Here is a 21,293-nt window from a genome sequence, read left to right as displayed (position 1 = left end):
GCAGTGGGCTAAGATATGGCCCCTTCCCTTGGAGAGTTCTGCACCAGGGTTCTTTACTTCACTAAAGCATTTCTCTGGAACTATTATAAAGGATGATTAAAGTGAACAAATACACTTTCCAAACAAAAACTTAAGACTCTTGACAATGAAACTCTAGAAAAACTATAACATGTATTTTCTGTTAAGGGTAGGAAACGTCACAAAATAAGCAATTATCAATCAGCTAGAGTTTGTACACCTAAGATTTTTAAGTTTCTCTAAGTCTGTCCTCATCATCTTGCACATCAATGTGATCTTTAGAGTACAAACCAGAAGAGAGATCATACCTACAAATTTAACTGCTAAAGCATGGCTATGAAATATCAGTAGCAGCAAACAACTAAAGACAGACCTCACTGGACTGGGGAGGAAATCACTGTCCTGGAGAGGAAAGAGACTGTAGAAAAAATGTAGACAGCGCTATGAAACAAGAAGTAAAGTAAGGCAAAGAATTCTTTACCTAGGGTCTAGTCCATACATGAATTCTCCATGGAAACTATTTGCAAAACTTTTTGTATATGTAGGTATGGACATATTTCAGGAAAGAGGATTCATAACTTTCATCAGATTCTTCAAAAGTTTAAGTATTACTGCTCAAGGGGTCTTCTAATATGCTAAGATTTATTTATTCATTTAACATACATGTGAGAGATGCTCAAAGCAAAGAGGTTTACAAATTCAGAACAAATCTGTGTGAATAGTCTGAGACTAATTGGGGGAATTAATAATCTGGTAGGGAAGGCAGCCATTAAAAAAAAAAAAAGGCTGAAGTTATTGAAGTAGTAGGGAACCTCAAAGCCAAATCAATGAACTATTCCTAGTAGAATTAGGCTTGTAGTGGAGGTGACGTTTAATGCAGATCCTGTTTAAAGGAAATGATGCAAGGGACTCTTGGTTGAACTGTCTGGAAGGAATGTGGGATCATCCTTGGGTTAGCGAGTTAGTAAGAGAGAAGTCTGGAAGAGGGTGTGGCTCTGAATGCAAAGTATTCCTGTATGTTAACCTGAAGTGTTTGTAATTTTACTGTGCAGAAGAAAGGCCTGGCAATTTAAACAAGGAACTGGCAAGATCCACTGTGTCCTCCTGGGAAGTAATTCTGGCACCAGTGTGGATACTGTATAGACAAAAACCTCCAATGAACCCTTCTTACCTAGATCTCTTGCTGCACTTACTAATGTTGACTGCATCTTCTTTTCCAAGTCATCCATTATTTCTCTTAATTCACTCAGATTAGGATCAAATGAAGGTTTTACAAGGAATTCATGGTTTTCCACCTACGGACAGAACAAAGAGCAGCATTTTTTTTTTTAATGTTTGTTTATTCTTTGAGACAGAGAGGCAGAGAGAGAGAGACACAGAATCTGAAGCAGGCTCCAGACTGAGCTGTCAGCACAGAGCCCGACGCGGGACTGGAACTCACAAACCAAATGTGGGATCATGACCTTAGCTGAAGTTGGAGCTTAACCAACTAAGCTATCTAGGCGCTATCTAGGCGCCCCGAGAATAGCCCCAAGAATAGCTACATTTTATAAATGATGGGTAAAGAATCCCAATGTATTTTCTTTTCTTTCATTTAAATGTCACTGTGTTTTGAGTTAAACTTATGTTTTAAGTTACTCAGCCAATACTTTAAAGAGTTTCTATTTATTAGGAGATGTAAAATCCTGTTTATAAGGAGCTTATAGAGCTCTAGATGTCCAAAAGTTACTTGGATGAAAAAATGCAGTGCTTCTTTCACTAGCAGCATTCACTATTTTTAATTACAGTTCCCCCTAAACAATGTTCACTACATTCTTCCTAAACATTACTAAACAATGTTCAATGTTCATAGCCTATAACAGAATGTGTAGTTTTTACCCAAACCAAGGATGCATCTTAAGATCTCAAAGTTTACAAAAAAACTATAGAATTTTATTTCTTAAAATGTTAAGTTCATCAAAATCTCTCAAGTACTTTGTTTCCCCTAAATTCTTATCAATAACAGCCAGCAAGAAATCATAATGAAAGACAGATCTCACTTACAATGGCAAATGTATACACAAGGTATTTAGAAACAAAGTCTTAATTATATAAGACTTTTATGTTAAACTCACAATTTACTTATTTATATATTTTTGAGGGAGAGAGAGAGAGAGAGCACGCGCGAGCAAGGACACCCATGCAGATTCACAAGTTGGGGAAGGGCAGAGGGGGAGAGAATCTTAAGCAGGCTCCATGCCCAGCACAGAGCCTGACTTCCGGCTGTGATCTCACGACCATAAGATCATGACCTGAGTCGAAATAAACAGTCCAACATTCAATGGACTGAGCCACCCAGGTGCCCTATATAGGACTTTTATTTTTTTATTTTTGTTTATTTAGTTTTGAGAGAGAGGGAGAGCAAGCAGGGAGGGGCAGAGAGGGAGGGAGGGAGAGACTCCCAAGCAGACCTCGCACAATCAGCGCAAAGCCTGACATGGGGCCCAAACCAACCAACCTCAAGATCATGACCTAAGCCGAAATCAAAAGTTGTACACTTAACCCACTGAGCCACCCACACACCCCACTATAGAAGACATATATATATATATATAAATAACTGCTTATTGGAATATTTAAAACGATTGGTAAGCAAAAAGGTAAACTATGAAAAGAGGAAACTAAATTAAACATTAGCATTTCCTCATTCCTAGTGACAGTCCAATAGGAATCCCTTTTTGAAACAAAATGACTAAAAAACAGAGACAATTAGAATATTTTTAAAAATGAATGAAGCATATCCTTACAGCCATTAAGAACTATTAAAAAGGATTAGGGGAGGAGTGTGTGGCTGGCTCAGTCGGGGAAGCATGCAACTCCTGATCTCTGGGTTGTAAATTCAAGCCCCATGTTGGCTATAGACATTACCTAAAAATAAAATCTTAAAAAAAAAAAAAAATTAGGGGTGCTTGACTGGCTTGGTCAGTACAGCATGCAACTCCTATTCAAGCCCCACAATGGGTATAGAGCCTACTTGAAGACAAGGAGATATTTTTTTTTTAACATTTATTTATATTTGACAGAGTAGGCACACACATGGAGTGGCAGAGAGAGGGAGACAGAGGATCCAAAGCAGGCGCTGTGAGTGCAGAGCTGGAACTCATGAACCATGAGATCATGACCTGAGACAAAATCAAGGGTCGGCTGCTTAACCAACTGAGTCACCCAGGTGTCCCAAGGAGATTTATTTTAATTTAGCAAACAAATTGGGTGGGGGGTTGGCAGGGTGCCTGGGTGGCTCAGTTGGTTGAGCATCCAACTCTTGATTTTGACTCAGGTCATGATCCCAGGGTCCTGGCATCAGAACCATGGGTTGTCAGGCTCAGCACAAAGTGTGGAGCCTACTTAAGATTCTCTCTCTGTCCCTCTCTCTCCCACTGACCCTCTTCCCCACATTCTCTCTCTAAAAAAACAAAACACCTTAGTACATGGGGTTAATATAATTTCTTTCCAATTACTTTCTACTTAATGAGAACACATCTTCCTCACATACCAAAGGCAAACACAAGAAAAAGAAATTAAAATTACAAAAAGCTAACCAAAAAAGTTAGCTTAATTTCTCAGTTTATCACATAAATTTCTCAGTTGAAACTGATAAGAGATTTAATTATATTTGTAAAAAAATGTAAAAATAGAAATGTTAAACACTTTCTTTTATAAAGGAACTTGGTTTTGCATGTATGAGAAAAATATCAAGGTCATTCAATGGGCAAATATGAAAACATACAACTCACAAATGAGAAAGTAAGTAGTAAAATAAGTAGTAAACTAACCCACAGGAAAATGCTAAAGCTCAACAGTAAAAGATATGAATATTTAAGCAACCTTAAGATCTTATTCTACAGCTATTTTTTTTTTTTTAAGAAAAATATTACCATCAAATACTAATGAGGCTACAGTGAAATTAGTGTACTCATTCATTTCTGGTGAGAACCTAAGTTGTTATAACCTTTAGAAAAAAGCAATATTCGACAAGATTCAGAGATATTTGTTACACCCTTTGACACAGCAATTCTACTCCCAGGAATTCAACCTAAGGAATAATGCAACAGATGCAAAGCCACACAGGGATGAATAAGATCTCTGCAGATTTATCTGTTACAGCAGAACCCAGAAATGATAAAACATCACAATATCTGCACAATGGTACCTCAGTAATATTATACAGTTTATTCAAACAGACAGTGAAGATGATGCAGAAACAAGAACTAAGAGTTAGGATAATTTCAGGGAAAATAATGCAACAAGGGTGGATTGACATAGCTAAAGAATTTGCCTCTTCTAATGAACTTAAAAAGAAGTGACGCAGAGCCAAATCATATTCCTTTCCTCACCCCCACCTTCCAGAAGCCCGTTCATTGGTAAATTAACCCTGAGAATCATCACTAGTAATCCCAAATCTGGAGAGAAGAAAGTTGAATGGGTATCCTTCCATTTTCCTTCCTCGGGAAGGGGAAATACTGTTGTGAAAGCACTGCTGAGGAGACTGGAGTGAAACAGGGAAAGTGAATGACTGGGTCCTAATGCACTAAAACACTCTAGGCCCACACTCCGAACAGGGTACCCTTCAGCAAGACATCACCCCTCCCAAACAATCTGGGATATTAAAATATACCACCAAACTCAGTATTCTAACCCAGAACCAAGACATATGACCTTTAGTCTCTAGTTGTCTTTCCAACAACATCACCCACCTATCCCCAGGAAAACCCACACACTCATTACATCAGACTACACAAAAAAGATGGAGGAAAAGAAACCCAGGCTTGGAACTCCAAAATGGGAAGATGAAATTCAGAAAAAAGATCGAAGAACAAAGAAAGAAAGATCCTCATACTATAATTTAAATATGAATAAACAATATACCAGAGAAGAGAAGAGATACCTTTGAATCAAATTACCTGTACCAGGGGCACCTGGGTGGCTCAGTCAGTTAAGCATCTGTTAAGCATCCGACTCTTGATTTTGGTTCAGGTCATGATCTCACGGTTCAGAAGTTTGAGCCCAGTGTCAGGGTCTGCACTGACAACATGGAGCCTGCTTGGGATTCTCTCCCTCTCTCTCCGTCCCTCCCCTGCTTGCACTCTCTTTCAAAATTAATAAATACACTTAAAAAAGAAAAGTGTTCCTGGCTTAATTACAATGTGGGACATATGGCAAAAGCAAAAGGGCAAATATTATATGGGGGGTGGTGTATAATCTGCACAGACAGAACCCAAATAGACGAGAATTCGTAATCTAAATATACATAACAGGGGCATAAGAGTCTGACTCTTGATTTCAGCTCAGGTCATGATCTCGAGGTTCAGGGGATCGAGCCCCACGCTGGGCTCTATGCTGACAGCACTGAGCCTGCTTGATATTCTCTTTCCTCTCTTTCTCTGCCCCTCCCCCACTCTCTCTAAATAAATAAATAAACATTTAAAATAAACAATGGACAAGGAAAGAAGCCACCAACAGTGAGAGTAAAAACACAAAAAAACAAAACAAAACAAACAAAAAAAACCTCTGCAGAAACAAGGAGCAGATTTAAACCAAGAAATTTTTGACACGGAATGTTAAGTATATTAAAATGTTGGGGCGCTTGGGTGGCTCAGTCAGTTAAGCGACCGACTTCGGCTCAGGTCATGATCTCACGGGTTCATGGATTCGAGCCCCACATCGGGTTCTGTGCGAACAGCTCAAAGCTTGGAGCTTGCTTCGGATTCTGTGTCTCCCTAACTTGTGTCTTCCCCAACTTGTGCGCTCTCTCTCTCACTCTAAAAAATAAATAAACATTAAAAAAATGTTTTTAAGTATATTAAAGTGTTTAAAGTAATATAATAGAGAATGGAACACATGAGCAAGGAACAAAATATTATTTAAAAAAAAAAAAAGGTCTAGGCAGAGTTAGAAATGAACCAAATAACTTTTATAAATAAAAAATGTAATCACTGAAAAAAAAAACCCTATGGACTGGTTAAACATCATATCAGAGCTGAAGAGACACTCAGTGAATTGGAACATCTGAAGTAATCACAAAGAGAGCAGCACAGACACATGGCAGAAAAAAAAATGTGAAAGTGTAACATATGTCCAAACACAGTTTTAGGAGAAGAGAATGAAGGAGCACAACATTCAAAGAGGTAATGATTGATAATTTTCCAAAACTGATGAAAGACATGAATTCTCTGATTAAGAAAACACAGTAAATCCAAACAGGAAAAAGAAAAAGAAATCCACTTTTGGACACAGAGCAGTTAAAGGAATCAGTATCTGGAACCAAGACTTCTAAACAATAATAATGCAAGCCAAAGGACAGCACAATACAATCTCATAGATATTAAGGAAAAATAACTGTTAATCTTCAACCTGGAATGTATACCCACAAAAAATATCCTTCAAGAACATGGGTGAAATACACATTTTCAAACAAACAAAACCTGACTAACAGACTGCCAATAAAAGAACTCCTAAAGAATATTCAGGAAGAAGGAATCAATAGCTAAGAAACTGGTAAGCATATGGGCAAATCTAAATTTAACACTGACTGTATAGAATGGAAATTTAAGGGGGAAAAGACAGAACTAAAATACCAGCCAGTAATGAAGAAAAATATATTCTGATCTCAGATATCCTAAGGTCCTAGTATTTGGGGGGTTAAGTGAGAAGATACTGACAGACTTTGAGTTATGTATACACATTTTGTAAAAATTTGTGAATAAATTCCAAACCAGTGCATGTGTGATAGGATGGGGGAGGGGCTACAAGGAAAGGCAAAATGGAATTTAAAAAGCCCAATCAATATACAAGAAAGAAAGAGCAATAAGGAGAACCAGGAAGAATAGGAATCACAAAATAATGTAGAAATAAATCCAGATTGCCACTTAAAAAAGATCATGAAATGTGTGCCTGGGTGGCTCAGTCAGTTGAGTATCTGACTTCAGCTCAGGTCATGATCTTGCAGTTTGTGAGTTCAAGCCTCGCATCAGGCTCTGTGCTGACAGCTCGGAGCCTGGAGCCCACTTCGGATTCTGTCTCCCCGCCCCGCCCCCCGCCTCTACCCCTCCCCCACTTGTGCTCGGTCTCTCCCTCTCTCAAAAATAAACATTAAAAAAAATTTTTTTAAGATGAAAATAAATTTAAAATAAATAAAATCCAGCTATAAGCTTTCTAACCATACTCACAAAGGACAGAAAAATATATACCATGTAAAAAAACTAAAAAGGAGGACTCTGGCATAGCCCTCTTACTATCAGACAAACTATATCTAAGGCAAAAAGCATTACTAAGGATACTGTCTCTAAAGAATGATGAAGGTTCAGTTCACCACAAAGAAACTATAGCTTTGTGTCTTAAAAACATATGAAGCAAAAATGGACTGAACTATAAGAAATCCACACTTCTCTTAGTAACTCAGATCAAAAATTAGCAAGCATACAGACAATGTGAACAAAACAACTAAAGCCCTATCTAACCTAATAAACATATAGAAAACTCTGCAACCAAAATTAGGGAGCACAAGTGATCCTCAAGTACACTGAGAACTTTTATGAAACTGATATGTACTAAAAGCTTACAAATTAAAAAACATTATTTCTAAATAAATGATAATGGGAATAAAATTCTTAAAACTGAGTAAGAGATTTTACCTTTAAAATTTATGGGATACATTCAGCTAAATATATAGAAAAAAAAGTGTAATCTTAAATGCTTACTGAAAAAGGCTGGAAAAACAGTGAACACTAAATTAAAGTAAAAAAAGTAGATAGAAAAAATACATAAGAACTGAAATTAATGAAACAAAAAAGCAATGACACAAAAGAGGATTTTAAAAAAATCACAAGTTGGGTGCTTGAGTGGCTGAGTCAGTTAAGAGACAGATTCTTTATTTCTGAGCAGGTCTTGATCTTAGGGTCATTGGGCTACACACAGGGAGTGAAGCCTACTTTAAAAAAATTAATACAAAATAAAAATTAAAAGTCATAAGATGATTCTCTTAAAAAACAAACTATGGAAGGGAGGAAATGTTGGGGGAGGCACAAATTATATTAAAAATAAACAGGGAATGGGGTGCCTGGGTGGCTCAGTCGGTTAAGCATCTGTCTTCGGCTCAAGTCATGATCTCGCAGTCCATGAGTTCGAGCCCCGCGTCGGGCTCTGTGCTGACAGCTCGGAGCCTGGAGCTTGTTTCGGATTCTGTGTCTCCCTCTCTCTGACCCTCCCCCGTTCATGCTCTGTCTCTCTCTGTCTCAAAAATAAGTAAACGTTAAAAAAAAAAATTAAAAAAAAAAAAAAAAAAAAAAAAGCAAATCACTACAAACAACTTGTGGCAAGTAGAAAACCCAGAAAGAAGTATTTATTTCCTAGAAAAAGGGTCTAATGTCCAGAATATATATAGAACTCTTACAACTCAAACACAAAAAGACAACCCAATTTCAAATTGAGCAAAGGATCTGATCAGACATTTTCCTAAAGATTACAAATAAATAGGCACCAAACATATGAAAAGATGCCCGACATCATTAGCCACCAGGGAAATGAAAATCAAAACCATAATGGCAGCACCTGGGTGGCTCCGTTGGTTGAGTGTCTGGCTTTACCTTGGGTCACGATCTCTTGGTTCGTGGGTTTGTGGCCCACGTCGGGCTCTATGCTGACACAGTTCGGAGCCTAGACCCTGCTTTGGATTCTGTGTCGTCTTCTCTCTCTGCCCCTCCCCTACTCCCGCTCTGTCTCTGTCTCTGTCTCTCTCTCTCAAAAATAAATAAACCTTAAAAAACAAAAACAATATCACTTCACACCCACTACTAAGACAACACCCCAAAAAACAGAAAATAATAATTATTAGCAGCAACGTGAAGAAACTGGATTCCTCCTATATTGCTGATGGGAATGTTAAATGGTGCAGACACTTTAGAAAACAATTTAGTGATTCCCAAAAAGTTAAACATAAAATTACCATATGACCCAGCATTTCTATTCCTAAATATACACCTAAAAGAACTGAAAACAGGTACTCAAATACTTGTACATGACTGCTCATGAAAGTCCTAATCATAATAGCCAAGAGTTAAAAACAACTTAAAGATCCACCAACAAACAAAAAGCAGAAACAGACCCATAACTACAAAGAACTGATAACTGCCAGAAAGGAGGGGTGTTCGGGATGGGCAAAATGAGGAGAGGGGAGTAGGAGGTACAGGCTTCCAATTATGGCACGAATAACTCACAGGGATGACAAAAAGTGCAGCTTAGGAAATACAGTTAATGGTATTGTAATAGCACTGTATGGTAAGCATAGCATTACCCACTGAGTTGTATGCTTGAAATTAATATTAACATAGTGTGTCAACTATAGTTTAATCAAAATATAAAAACAGAAAACAGAAAACAAGGATAACTATAAGCAAAAATGTCAACACGTATTTAGAATTAAATCTAGGTAGGAGAATATGAATACTTCCCTTTAAAAAAATTTTGTTTACTGTTTTATTTATTTTTGAGAGAGAGCAAGAGCAAGCAGGGGAGGTGCAGGGAGAAAATCAGAAGCAGGCTCCAGGCTCTGAGCTGCCAGTACAGAGCCCAACGTGGGGCTCAAACTCATGGACTGTGAGATCATGACCTGAGCCGAAGTTGGATGCTCAACCAACTGAGCCACCCAGGCGCCCCATGAATACTTCCTTTATATATATATATTACATGTATATTTATTTCCAAGAACAAAAATACTGAATCACTTATATACTATTAGTATCTTTACAGCTTACATATACAATAATCATTTAGTTGTAGTATGATCATGGAACTGTGGCTTTTTAAAAACTATTTCAATTTTTTCTGTCCCAGTATTGTCAATAAAAATTTATCTAGGGGTGCCAGGGTGGCTCAGTCGGTTAAGCGTCTGACTCTTGATTTCAGCTCAGGTCATGATCTCACAGTTCATGAGTTCAAGCCACATGTTGGGCTCTGTGCTGGCAGCACAGAGCCTGCTTGGGATTCTCTCCATCCTCTTAAAATAAATAAATACACTTTAAAAAAGTTATCTAATATTACTACTTTTCCAATAATAGAAGATATACCAATAGTAAGTGTATGTGAAAACTAATATTCAACTCACACCACTGTTGTTTAACATAGTTTTGGAAGTCTTAACCTCAGCAATCAAACAAAATGAAATAAAAGGTGTCCAAAGTGGCAAAGAAGAAGTCAAAACTTTCACTTTTTGCAGACGACATGATACTCTACATAGAAAACTCTACAGAGAAAACTCTACAAAGACTCCACCAAAAAACTGCTAGAACTGATCCATGAATTCAGCAAAGCCGCAGGATATAAAATCAATGTACAAAAACTGGTTGCATTTCTATACACCAATAATGAAGCAACATAAAAAGATATCAAGAGGGGCGCCTGGGTGGCTCAGTCGGTTAAGTGTTTGACTTCTGCTCAGGTCATGATCTCGCAGTTTGTGAGTTCAAGCCCTACGTCTGGCTCTGTGCTGACAGCTCAGAGCCTGGAGGCTGCCTGGGATTCTGTGTCTCCCTCTCTCTGCCCCTCCCTGACTCATGCTGTGTCTCTGTCTCTCTCAAAATAAATAATCATTTAAAAAAGAAAAAGATATCAAGGAATCAATACCATTTACAATTGCACCGAAAACCATAAAATACCTAGGAATAAACCTAACCAAGGAAGTTAAAGATCTGTATGCTGAAAACTATAGAAAACTTATGAAAGAAATTGAAAAGGACACAAAGAAATGGAAAAACATTCCATGCTCATGGATTGGAAGAACAAATATTGTTAAAATGTCAATACTACCCAAAGCAATCTACACATTCAATGCAATCCTAATCAAAGTAGTACCAGCATTCTTAGAGCTAGAACAAACAAACCTAAATTTGTATGGAACCACAAAAGACCCGAATAGCCCAAGTAATGTTGAAAAAGAAAAACAAACCTGGAAGCATCACAATCCTGAGCTTTAGCCCATACTACAAAGCTATAATCATCAAGACAGCGTGGTACTGGCACAAAAAAAGACACATAGACCAATGGACCAGAATACAGAATGCAGAATTGGGCCCACATACAAATATATGGCCAACTAATCTCTGACAAAACAGGAAAGAGTATTCAGTGGAAAAAAGACACTCTCTTTAGCAAATGGTGCTGGGAGAACTGGACAGCAACATGCAAAAGAATGAAACTGACCACTTTCTTACACCATATACAAAAATAAACTCGAAATGGATGACAGACCTAAATGTGAGACAGGGAACAATAAAATCCTAGGGGAGAAAACAGGCAGCAACCTCTTTGACCTTGGCCACAGCAAATGCCAGAAAGCAAGGAAAATAAAAGCAAAAATGAACTACTGGGACCTCATCAAGATAAGAAGCTTCTGCACTGCAAAGGAAAACAATCAGCAAAATTATAAGGCAACCAATGGAATGGGAGAAGATATTTGCAAATGACATATCAGATAAAGGGTCAGTATCTAAAATCTAGAAAGAACACCAAACTCAACATGCAAAAAAAAAAAAAAAAAAAAAAAATAGGGAAGAAATGGGCAGAGGACATGAATAGACACTTTTCAAAAGAAGACATCCAGATGGCCAACAGACACATGAAAAGACACTCAACATCACTCATCATCAGGGAAATATAAATCAAAACCACAATGAGATACTACCTCACACTGGTCACAGTGGCTAAAATTAACAACTCAGGAAACTACAGATGTTCGTAAGGATGTGGAAAAAGGGGAACCCTCTTGCACTGTCAGTAGCAATGCAAACTGGTATAGCCACTCTGGAAAACAGTGCTGAGGTTCCTCAAAAAATTAAAAATAGAATTACCCTATGACCCAGCAATAGCACTACTAAGAATTTATCCAAAGGATACAGGAGTGCTAATTCACAGGGGCACATGTACCGCAATGTTGATAACAGTGCTGTCAATTATGGAAAGAGCCCAAATGTCCATCAACTGATGGATAAAGAAGATGTGGTATATGTAAACAATGGAATACGACTCAACAATGAAAAAGAATGAAATCTTGTCATTTGCAACAACATGGATGGAACTGGAGTGTATTATGCTAAGTGAAATAAGTCAGTCAGAGAAGACAGATATCATGTTTTCATTCATTGATATGTGGAATTTGAGAAACTTAACAGAAGACCATGGGGGAAGGGAAGGAAAAACAATAGTTACAAACAGAGAGGGAGGCAAACCATAAGACACTCTTACATAGAGTTTCTTCCCCAGAGAAGAAACTGAGGGTTGACTGGAAGTGGGGGAAGGTGGCGGAAAGGGGAAAATGGGTGATGGGCACTGAGGAGGGCATGTGTTAGGATGAGCACTGGGTGTTGTATGTAAGTGATGCATCATGGGAATCTATTCTGAAAGCCAAGAGCACACTGTATACTCTATAAGTTAGTTAACTTGACAATAAATTATATTTTAAAAAAAGAAAAAAAAAGAAAACTAACATTCAAAGATGAAATACCCAAATATAGTATAAAATGAATTTTAAAATTTAATACATCTCATTGAATCATCCAATCTAACTGAAATTGTTTACTTTTTTGTGAAAAATCATTGCCATTTTGAACCTTGTCCTGGGGGTGGTAGAGATACATTTATATTGTACTTCAGAAATAGAAAATCTTTCCATAAGATGTATGGAAAGTAGACACAAAAATACCTTAAGTATTACATACGAAGCTAAGCCTAGAAAAAAAAAAAGAAATAATGCAACTACTCATATAAATGACTGTTCCCTTCGGGGCGCCTGGGTGGCTCAGTCGGTTGAGTGTCCGACTTCAGCTCAGGTCATGATCTCACAGTTCGTGGGTTTGAGCCCCGCATCAGGCTCTGTGCTGACGGCTTGCTCAGAGCCTGGAGCCTGCTCCTGCTTCAGATTCTGTGTCTCCTACTCTCTCTGCTCCTCCCCCATTCACGCTTTGTCTCACTCTGTTTCTCAAAAATAAATAAATGTAAAAAAAAAAAAAAATTTAAAAATAAATAAATAAGTAAGTAAATAAATAAATAAGTGAATGACTGTTCCCTTCATCACATGAGCTCCTAAGTGCACAGCTGGAAAACATGAGGAAAGCTTTCAGGAATCATACATGAAATGATTGCTATCCTCTGAGGTTTGCTCAAAGTAGTTCTGAGTCACGTAATTTAAATGCCTAAATTCACTACAAATATCTACAATGACAGTGAAGGGTTGAATTCACTTTATAACCCCGAGCTAAGTTTAAAGGTTTGTAACTGAGAATAAAGAAGATATTGTATCAGGTCAATTCCCTAGAGAATCCAGAGAAGGTTTTAAGTAGGAATTGTATTTATTTAAAAGACAGCATCACACCACAAAACATGAAAGCCTTCAGTTACAGGACCCTGTCTTAGCAGACAAGGCTGGTTGTCTACACAACAGTCATTCATTCCCTCCTTCCCCTTCCCAGTAGAGCTTTCATTTTGTTTACCTGCAACAGAGGGATAACCCACCCCTAGCTATCTTAGGCCCATCGTCACATTTTAGGATCTCTGGCCAAAAACACTGCTTAAATGGTCCCATCAAAACAAACTGCAGGACTCTTCCTAGGAATGTTACGTGAATTACTACTGGTAGATACTCAACGCAGGACCAAAAGAGGAACTTGCGTTAGGTTGGTATTAAAATCACAAAAGATAGACGAGATCAAGAAATTAGGTCCTTTGCATGGTATTATTGAGCTGGTGGATAAGCAATTCTAAATTAAAGCCTACCCTATCTCTAGACTTTTAATTTCATGAGCCAGTGTGTAGTGAGTTTTAGGTTATGTGAAAAATAAAGAGTCCTAACTAATACTAAGTTTAACCTCAGATAATCTACTGGGGGCAGGGAGGAAATCCACAGCTCACTTATTGACACAGTACTTAACAGTGAAGGGGGGTTCAGAATGTTATAGTGGCATAAAAATTATTCCAAGATGAAAGCATCTGAGAATAGACTTTGTTTCTGCACTCTCTTATCTCCCTAAAAACAGAGGCTCCCAAAAGAACTAATTTGTTGTTAAATCCCCTCCCAGGGAGTTTCACAACCAAGGAAGTAAAAATTATCATATCCTCAATCTATTCTCTCAAGGGCTCATTAATCACTTGTAAAAGTCATTCGTTTTCCTGGAAGTACCCTTTCTCCCTCTCCCATTCCCCTACTAAGATAATACATAAGCCCCAAATTCTAATAGCCTCCCTGAGTCACGTTTTTCTGTGAACCCAAAAATCTGTTCTCTTGCTAATAATCTGTTTATTAGTTTAACTAGCAGACTTCCAAACAATGAACCAAAGAAAGCAGAAAAAAAAAAGTTTTTTCTCCCCCATAAAGTTAACTACTTTCAGATTTAAGAAATCAAGTTTTGTCATAATCTTAAGTGACAGCAATAAAATTAAGACAAAGGACCTCTCCTTTCCCAGACTTTATCAATATAATTACACTGCTTGCCTTCCTAAAATCTCCTCTTCCCAAACACAAAATCTTACAACACTCTAATCCCATAGCACCATTCAAAAATTGACATTAAAAAGTGGCGTCTGGGTGGCCCAACCGGTTAAGGGTCCAACTCTTAATTTGGCTTAAGTCATGATCCCAGGGTCGTGGGACTGAGCCCCGAGTTGAGGTCAGGCTCCACGTTGGGAGTGGAGTCTGCTTAAGATTCTCTCTTTCCCTCTCTCTAAAAAAAAAAAAAAAAAAAAAAAAAAATCTCCTAAAAACTATTTTATACAATCACAGTAAGGTCTAAATTAACAGATATGTATCAAGTGTTTCAGATAAAAGTAAATCTTAACCCACAATAAGGAAGATGGAGCTGGAAGAAGCACATTAGGCTGTTAACACTGTTCATCTGAAGAGGGAAGAATGGTCACTTTCGTCTCTATACTTCTTCGTATAGTTTTGTTTCACTTGCTTTTGATTTTTTGGGGTTTTTTTGAGAGAGAGAAAGAGAGGGAGATGGAGTGAATGGGACAGAATCCTATGCAGTCTTCATGCCTAGTGCAGAGCCCTAATCAGGGCTTGATCTCACAACTCTGAGATCATGACCTGGGCCGAAATCAAGACTTGGACACTTAACCGACTGAGCCACCCAGGCGCCCCGTTCCACTTGTCTAACAGATGTGTTATCTTTATTAAGTAGAAAAGCTTCAAATAAAGAAAATACTTTAAAAATTTACATCTTGGTATTTTGGTACATCATCATTTGTGAGGGAATGTTTTGGCTTATTTGTTATCAAGCAGCTATGTATCTCAAGGGCTGGACCTATGCAGTCAGAATATTGTATGAAGGGAGGGAAGGAGAGCAAGAAAGAGGAGAGGGAGGGAGAGAGGGAATAAATCAAAAGGCAAAATATGAACCAAAAGTATCCAACATTTAAAAAAAGTTTTTTAAATAACATTTATTCATTTTTGAGAGGCAGAGAGACAGAGCACAATCAGCAGAGGGACAGAGAGAGAGGGAGACAGAATCCGAAGCAGGCTCCAGGCTCTGAGCTCTCTGCACAGAGCCTGACGTGGGGCTCAAACTCACAGACAGCAAGATCATGACCTGAGCTAAAGTCAGATGCTCAACTGAATGAGCCACCCAGGTGCCCCAAAAGTATCCAACATTTTATCATCCTGCTGCTTCTTGTAATTATCATAGTAGTGGCCCACATCTTGAGTATAAGGAAAACAAACAGCTCATTGCCGGAGACAGCTTTTAAAACTGTCCAAGAGCAGGAGAGGAAGACAGGTCCTAAAAGGCAGGCCTCCACATCTACTGGACAGGCTGTCAGTGTGATGACCCAGATAAAAAGATAGCTGCACAGGGTTTTCAATAGAAGATCTGTACTTTGACAGAGGGGCTACAAATTTTAAGAAACTCGAACATTCTCAATTTATATACACCAACTTTTGGCCAGATAATGCCCAGTGATTGCCCAAGAGCACAGCCTTTGCAGTAGGATGCAAATTGGTGAAAGGAAATCGCACACTTATCTCACTTTGAGATGAGATTACACTCCTAATTTATTAGGAGTAATTTATTTTATTAGCAAGTAGTTCTCAAAGTGTGATCCCCAGACAGGCAGCATCATTTGGGTACATGTTAGAAATGCAAATTTTCAGGAATGCAAACTGATGCAGCTACTCTGAAGAACTGTATAGGTTCCTCAAAAAAATTAAAAATAGAGCTGCCCTACCTACGACCCAGCAATTGCACTACTAGACATTTATTCAAAGGACACAAAAATGCTGATTCAAAGGGGCACATGCATCCCAATTTTATAATAGCACTATCAACAATAGCCAAATTATGGAAAGAGCCCAAATGTCCATTGACTGATGAATGGTTAAAGAAGATGTGATATGTATATACACTAGAGTATTACTCAGCCATAAAAAAAAAATGAAATCTTGGGGCACCTAGTGTCTCAGTTGGTTAGGCATCCGACTTCAGCTCAGGTCATGATCTCACGGTTCGTGAGTTTGAGCCCTGCATCAGGCCCTGTTGCTGACAGCTCAAAGCCTAGAGCCTACTTCAGATTCTGTGTCTCCCCCTCTCTCTCTGCCCCTCCCCTTCTCACTCTCTCTTTCTCTCAAAAATAAACATTAAAAATATTTTTTTTAAAGAATGAAAATCTTCCATTTGCAACAACGTAGATTGAACTGGAGTCTATTATGCTAAGCAAAGTAAGTCAGTCAGAGAAAGGCAAATATCATAGGATTTCACTCATATGTGGAATTTAAGAAACAAAACAGATGAACACAAGAGTAGGAAACAAGATGGGGCGCCTGGGTGGTTCAGTCGGTTAAGCGGCCGACTTTGGCTCAGGTCATGATCTCACGGTCCATGAGTTCGAGCCCCGCGTTGGGCTCTGTGCTGACAGCTCAGAGCCTGGAGCCTGTTTCAGATTCTGTGTCTCCCTCTCTCTGACCCTCCCCCGTTCATGCTCTGTCTCTGTCTCAAAAATAAATAAACGTTAAAAAAAAAAAAAAAAAAAAAAAAGAGTAGGAAACAAGAAAAACAAAATAAAAGCAGAGAAGGAGGCCAACCATAAGAGACTGTTAAATACAGAGAACAAACAGGGTGGCTGGAGGGATGTTGGGGGGGGGGTGGGGGGTGAACTAAATGAATGATAGGCATTAAGGAGGGCACCTGTTGGGATGAGCACTGGGTGATATATGTAAGTGACAAATCACTAAATTCTACTCCTGAAACCATTACTACACTTTATGTTAACTAACTTGTATTTAAAAAGAAAACGAAAAAGAAAGGAAAAAAAGAAAAAGAGAAAGAAAAAGAAAAAAGAGAAATGTGAATTTTTCACCCCACCCCGGACCAAAAGAATCTGATTCTGGGGATGAAGCTCAGCAACCTGTTTCAACAAACCCACCAAGTGGTTCTGATACATGCTTAAGCTTGAGACCCACAATATTAAAGCATGGCAACTTTTAGAAGAATAAAGCTGGCCACGAAGGGCAAAATCAATGGCAGCATTTCATCAGAACTAAGCTGTGGTGACAATGAGGGGCTCTAGATTCCTGCCTCCCCACATCCTTAAGCTAGTAAGACTTTTTGTTAACCTCCAAGAACTATGCCTCTACAAGCTTTCATTTAAACATCGTTTACAAATAGCCAACCCCACCCAATCACCGGGAAGGCCACATCTTCCACTTGGGAGGCAGTGGTATTTCAGGATTAGATGTTTCTTAGCAGTATTTCTGCCTCCCATTGATCTGAAAGTTGCACACCTTAAATCATTCCACTCATAGCAACATTACAGAGGTAACAATAGCTAAAATGCAAGTTTTCCCAAATGAGGGGTGAACAATGCAAGTCTTTTGGCTGTTTAGGCCCATCACTGACAAAACAGTCCCAGAAAAGTGAAGCATTTACACCTATATATACATATTCATGTACTTCTAAAATCCAAAGAACACAGAGTAAATGAGGTTTAACTTCTTTAAACCTCAGTTAACAATTCAATAAAAACAAAATAAATCGACATCACATGGGACAAACAACTCAAATCCAGTTATTAAGAATGCAAAGAATGTAACAATTTGCAAACCGAACTGTTACCTTAATATGAATAATATCAGAGCACATATTCCCTGCATGATCATTTTTGACAGGAAATTTAGTGTAGAAAATATTTTAAATATTATTTTTAATGTCACAAAATTGGAAAACACTACATTCAGTGGCCCCATAATAAATTTGTTCTATAAGCAAACTTTTAACAGTAAAAATTACCATTTCATAAATTTTGCTTTCAAATTCATTTTCATAAAAGGTATCTTCGACTACTTCAAAAACTATTCCTATTTTATATTTATATATATAAGTTACTATTTAACATTGTTAAAGACCCGAGGTACAGGTCACTTATAATCTAAAAGCTCTCCTCAACTAATTAGAAATTTGGAACTAAACAGTATTTACTACAGTTAACTTTTTAGTTATATCAACAGCTACTTAGGAGACACACGTATAATCTAACCTCTTCTCCCAAAGACTTTCCTACATGGAAAATAAACAAAAGAGAAGTTGCCTTCTCTTATGTTCCACATCTACATTTATCTTCTTCTCTTTTCCAGAGACTATCTCCCTTCTCTCTTGAAATTAAAGCAAAATTTAGATTGCATATGTGAAATCTTTTATTTGTGAGATTTCCTTTAACAAAGCCAGTTGTGCCCAATATTCATTGCCTCTGTTAATCTTTCTTCGTCCACTAAAACAATTCTTAAAAAAAACAAAAACAAAAACAAACTTTCCTCATCACTTAATCTTACATCCACTGTCTCAAAGGTGCCTTACAAGGGCACCTGGGTGGCTCAGTCGGTAAGCATCCGACTTCGGCTCAGGTCATGATCTCACAGCTTGTGAGTTTCGAGCCCTGCATCAGGCTCTGTGCTGACAGCTCAGAGCCTGGAGCTTGCTTTGGATTCTGTGTCTCCCTCTCTCTCTCTCTGCCCCTCACCCGCTCACAATCTGTCTCTCTCCTTCAAAAAGAAACAAACATTAAAAAAAAAAAAAAAAAAAAAAGAGTACATTACATACCTGATCCATATCTAATGTTGTTTCTATCATTTCCTGAAACTTGGAGAAATCAGAACGAAGATCAATAAGAGGAGTCACAAAAACTGCCAAGAGTAATCTCTGGTGTTTTCCTAAAAGAAAGCAAAAAATAATAAAACGTTCTTATCTAAAAATTTTTTTAATGTTTATTTATTTTTGAGAAAAAGAGAGAAGGAGACACAGAAGGCAAAGCAGGCTCTAGGCTAAGCTGTCAGCAGAGCCCAACACAGGGCTAGAACCCACGAACCACGAAATCATGACCCAAGCTAAAGTCAGATGGCTAACTGAATGAGCCACCCAGGCGTCCCAAAATGGTCCCATTTTTAAAAATTCGTCTAAGATAACAAACAGCATTTGATCCAAAAAGCGCAAATAGTGCAGCGGGTCTCCAAAGTTACTATTTACTCCTGTAAATTTAAGTCAAATTTAAGTCAAATGTGTTAAGTATTTATTTTATAGAAAGGGAAATGATCTGACTCTCTAAGCTTCCTACTAATAAAACACTACCTTCCCTGCCTGTCTGTAATCTCCTTCATCAAGAGCACTAGAGATGCAGAAACATGACATTAATTACAACTAAATGAATTGCATTTCTTCGTAGATTTAATAACCCAAAGTCAAAGTCGTTAAAATGTCTCTAACTTACCTTATATCCCTAATTTCCATTAATAATACAGTGTTCCAATTAACAGAGGTTAAATCAGGTCAAGTATTTACACTGGCACTTTACTTGATGCTATTTAAGAGCACATGCTGGGGAATTACAGAAGGAGTAAGTGAAGCAACAAAGTGTATAGTGTGAAAGGCCTGAGTACAGACCTGGGTGCCAATCCCAACTCTGTTATCTCCTGGCTCTGTGATCTACAGCATGTTCTCTGAGCCCCTTTCCCTTATCTATTACGATAGGAGTAATGACAATAGCTACCCCGAAGAGGAATAAATGAGATAAGGCTACACAACACTTAACATAAGACTTGACACTTAACAGAAGCCCAGCTATAGTTACCATGTATTATAATTGGTTACCTTGCAAGGATTTTTTTTTTCTGATCTCCAATAAATTCTTTTACAAGAATTCTGCAAGTGATCTCTAGCATACTGCATTTTGCTTCAACCTTTTCTAGAAATATCAGTAGCTCTCGATTGAGAAAATGATGAAAAGCTACTATGAAGTCAGCAAAATTGTTTTAAGAATTCATGTTTTATTAATCACAACAGCATCTACACACATTTAGAAAACAGTACCTATGTGTGAAACATTATTTAGACAGTCTATAACCAACACTTTGCCCACATAATGTCTGTTGTGCTTCAACGCCTGGTTCTTTATTCTGAATTAGCTCATATGCTATTGGTAAATAGGGGAATGATGGAAGCAAAGTGTGGAGGCAGCACTGGTTCACAAATGATCTTTTTCCCATCCCATTAATGTTTTGAAGTGATCAAGGCAAGCGTCACACAATGGAAGAGTAAACTTAGCAACCTATGAAGACCTCAGAGTAGCTGGCTTAATGGCCAGTGTACTTGTCATTATGCTAAGATACACGGAAAAGCAGAGAATACACGAGAAGCACAAAAACATCTGCTGGTGTTTACTAGAATTTTTATTAATTCTTTACCCTGGTTCAGATTTTTAACTTTTGTGAAAATGACCTTTATTAGAAGCAAATGCCCTCACAGGGCATCTCAAAGGAGGTAACAAGAACCTTAGACTTTAAGGCTGCAAAGAGTCACATGATGCTGCTGCTGGGTACAAATGCAATGGAGACTTCTGTAGGCAACTGTTTTATTAAAGTCTACTACTGCTTCTGTTAACAATTTTTTTATGTTTATTTATTTGAAAGCATGCATGTGCACAAATAGGGGAGGGGCAGAGATGGGGAGAGGGAGAATGACAAACAGGCTCCATGCTGTCACTGCAGAGCCTGATGCGGGGCTCGATCCCATGAACTGCAAGGTCATGACCTGAGCCCAATTCAAGAGTTGGACGCTTAACCAACTGAGCCACCCAGATGCCCAATTAGTAATATTAAAATTTTTTTCATGTATTTTGAGGTCCACCTTAACTCTATTTTTTCTATAAGTTCTGTTATGTTTTCTAATATGACTTTGAAATAAAATATGCCAAGAATAAACATGTGGTAT

General features: G+C 38.0%; 1 protein-coding gene across 1 annotated transcript in view; it reads right to left on the bottom strand.

Moving 5' to 3' along the window:
- The window catches only part of MSH2 (mutS homolog 2), an 82,506-nt gene that overhangs the window by 15,207 nt on the left and 46,006 nt on the right, over positions 1-21,293 (bottom strand). The window contains exons 8-9 of the mRNA XM_045445968.1: positions 19,131-19,240; positions 1,190-1,313 (exon numbers count right to left, since the gene is read on the bottom strand). Of these exons, the coding sequence (XP_045301924.1) occupies positions 1,190-1,313; positions 19,131-19,240 (234 nt within the window). The remainder of the gene's footprint in view (positions 1-1,189; positions 1,314-19,130; positions 19,241-21,293) is intronic.

The sequence above is a fragment of the Leopardus geoffroyi genome, chromosome A3 (genome assembly GCF_018350155.1).
Source record: "Leopardus geoffroyi isolate Oge1 chromosome A3, O.geoffroyi_Oge1_pat1.0, whole genome shotgun sequence".
Taxonomy (NCBI): domain Eukaryota; kingdom Metazoa; phylum Chordata; class Mammalia; order Carnivora; family Felidae; genus Leopardus; species Leopardus geoffroyi.
The sequence above is the reverse complement of the archived record's forward strand: the minus strand, read 5'-3'. Positions and strand labels throughout refer to the sequence as shown.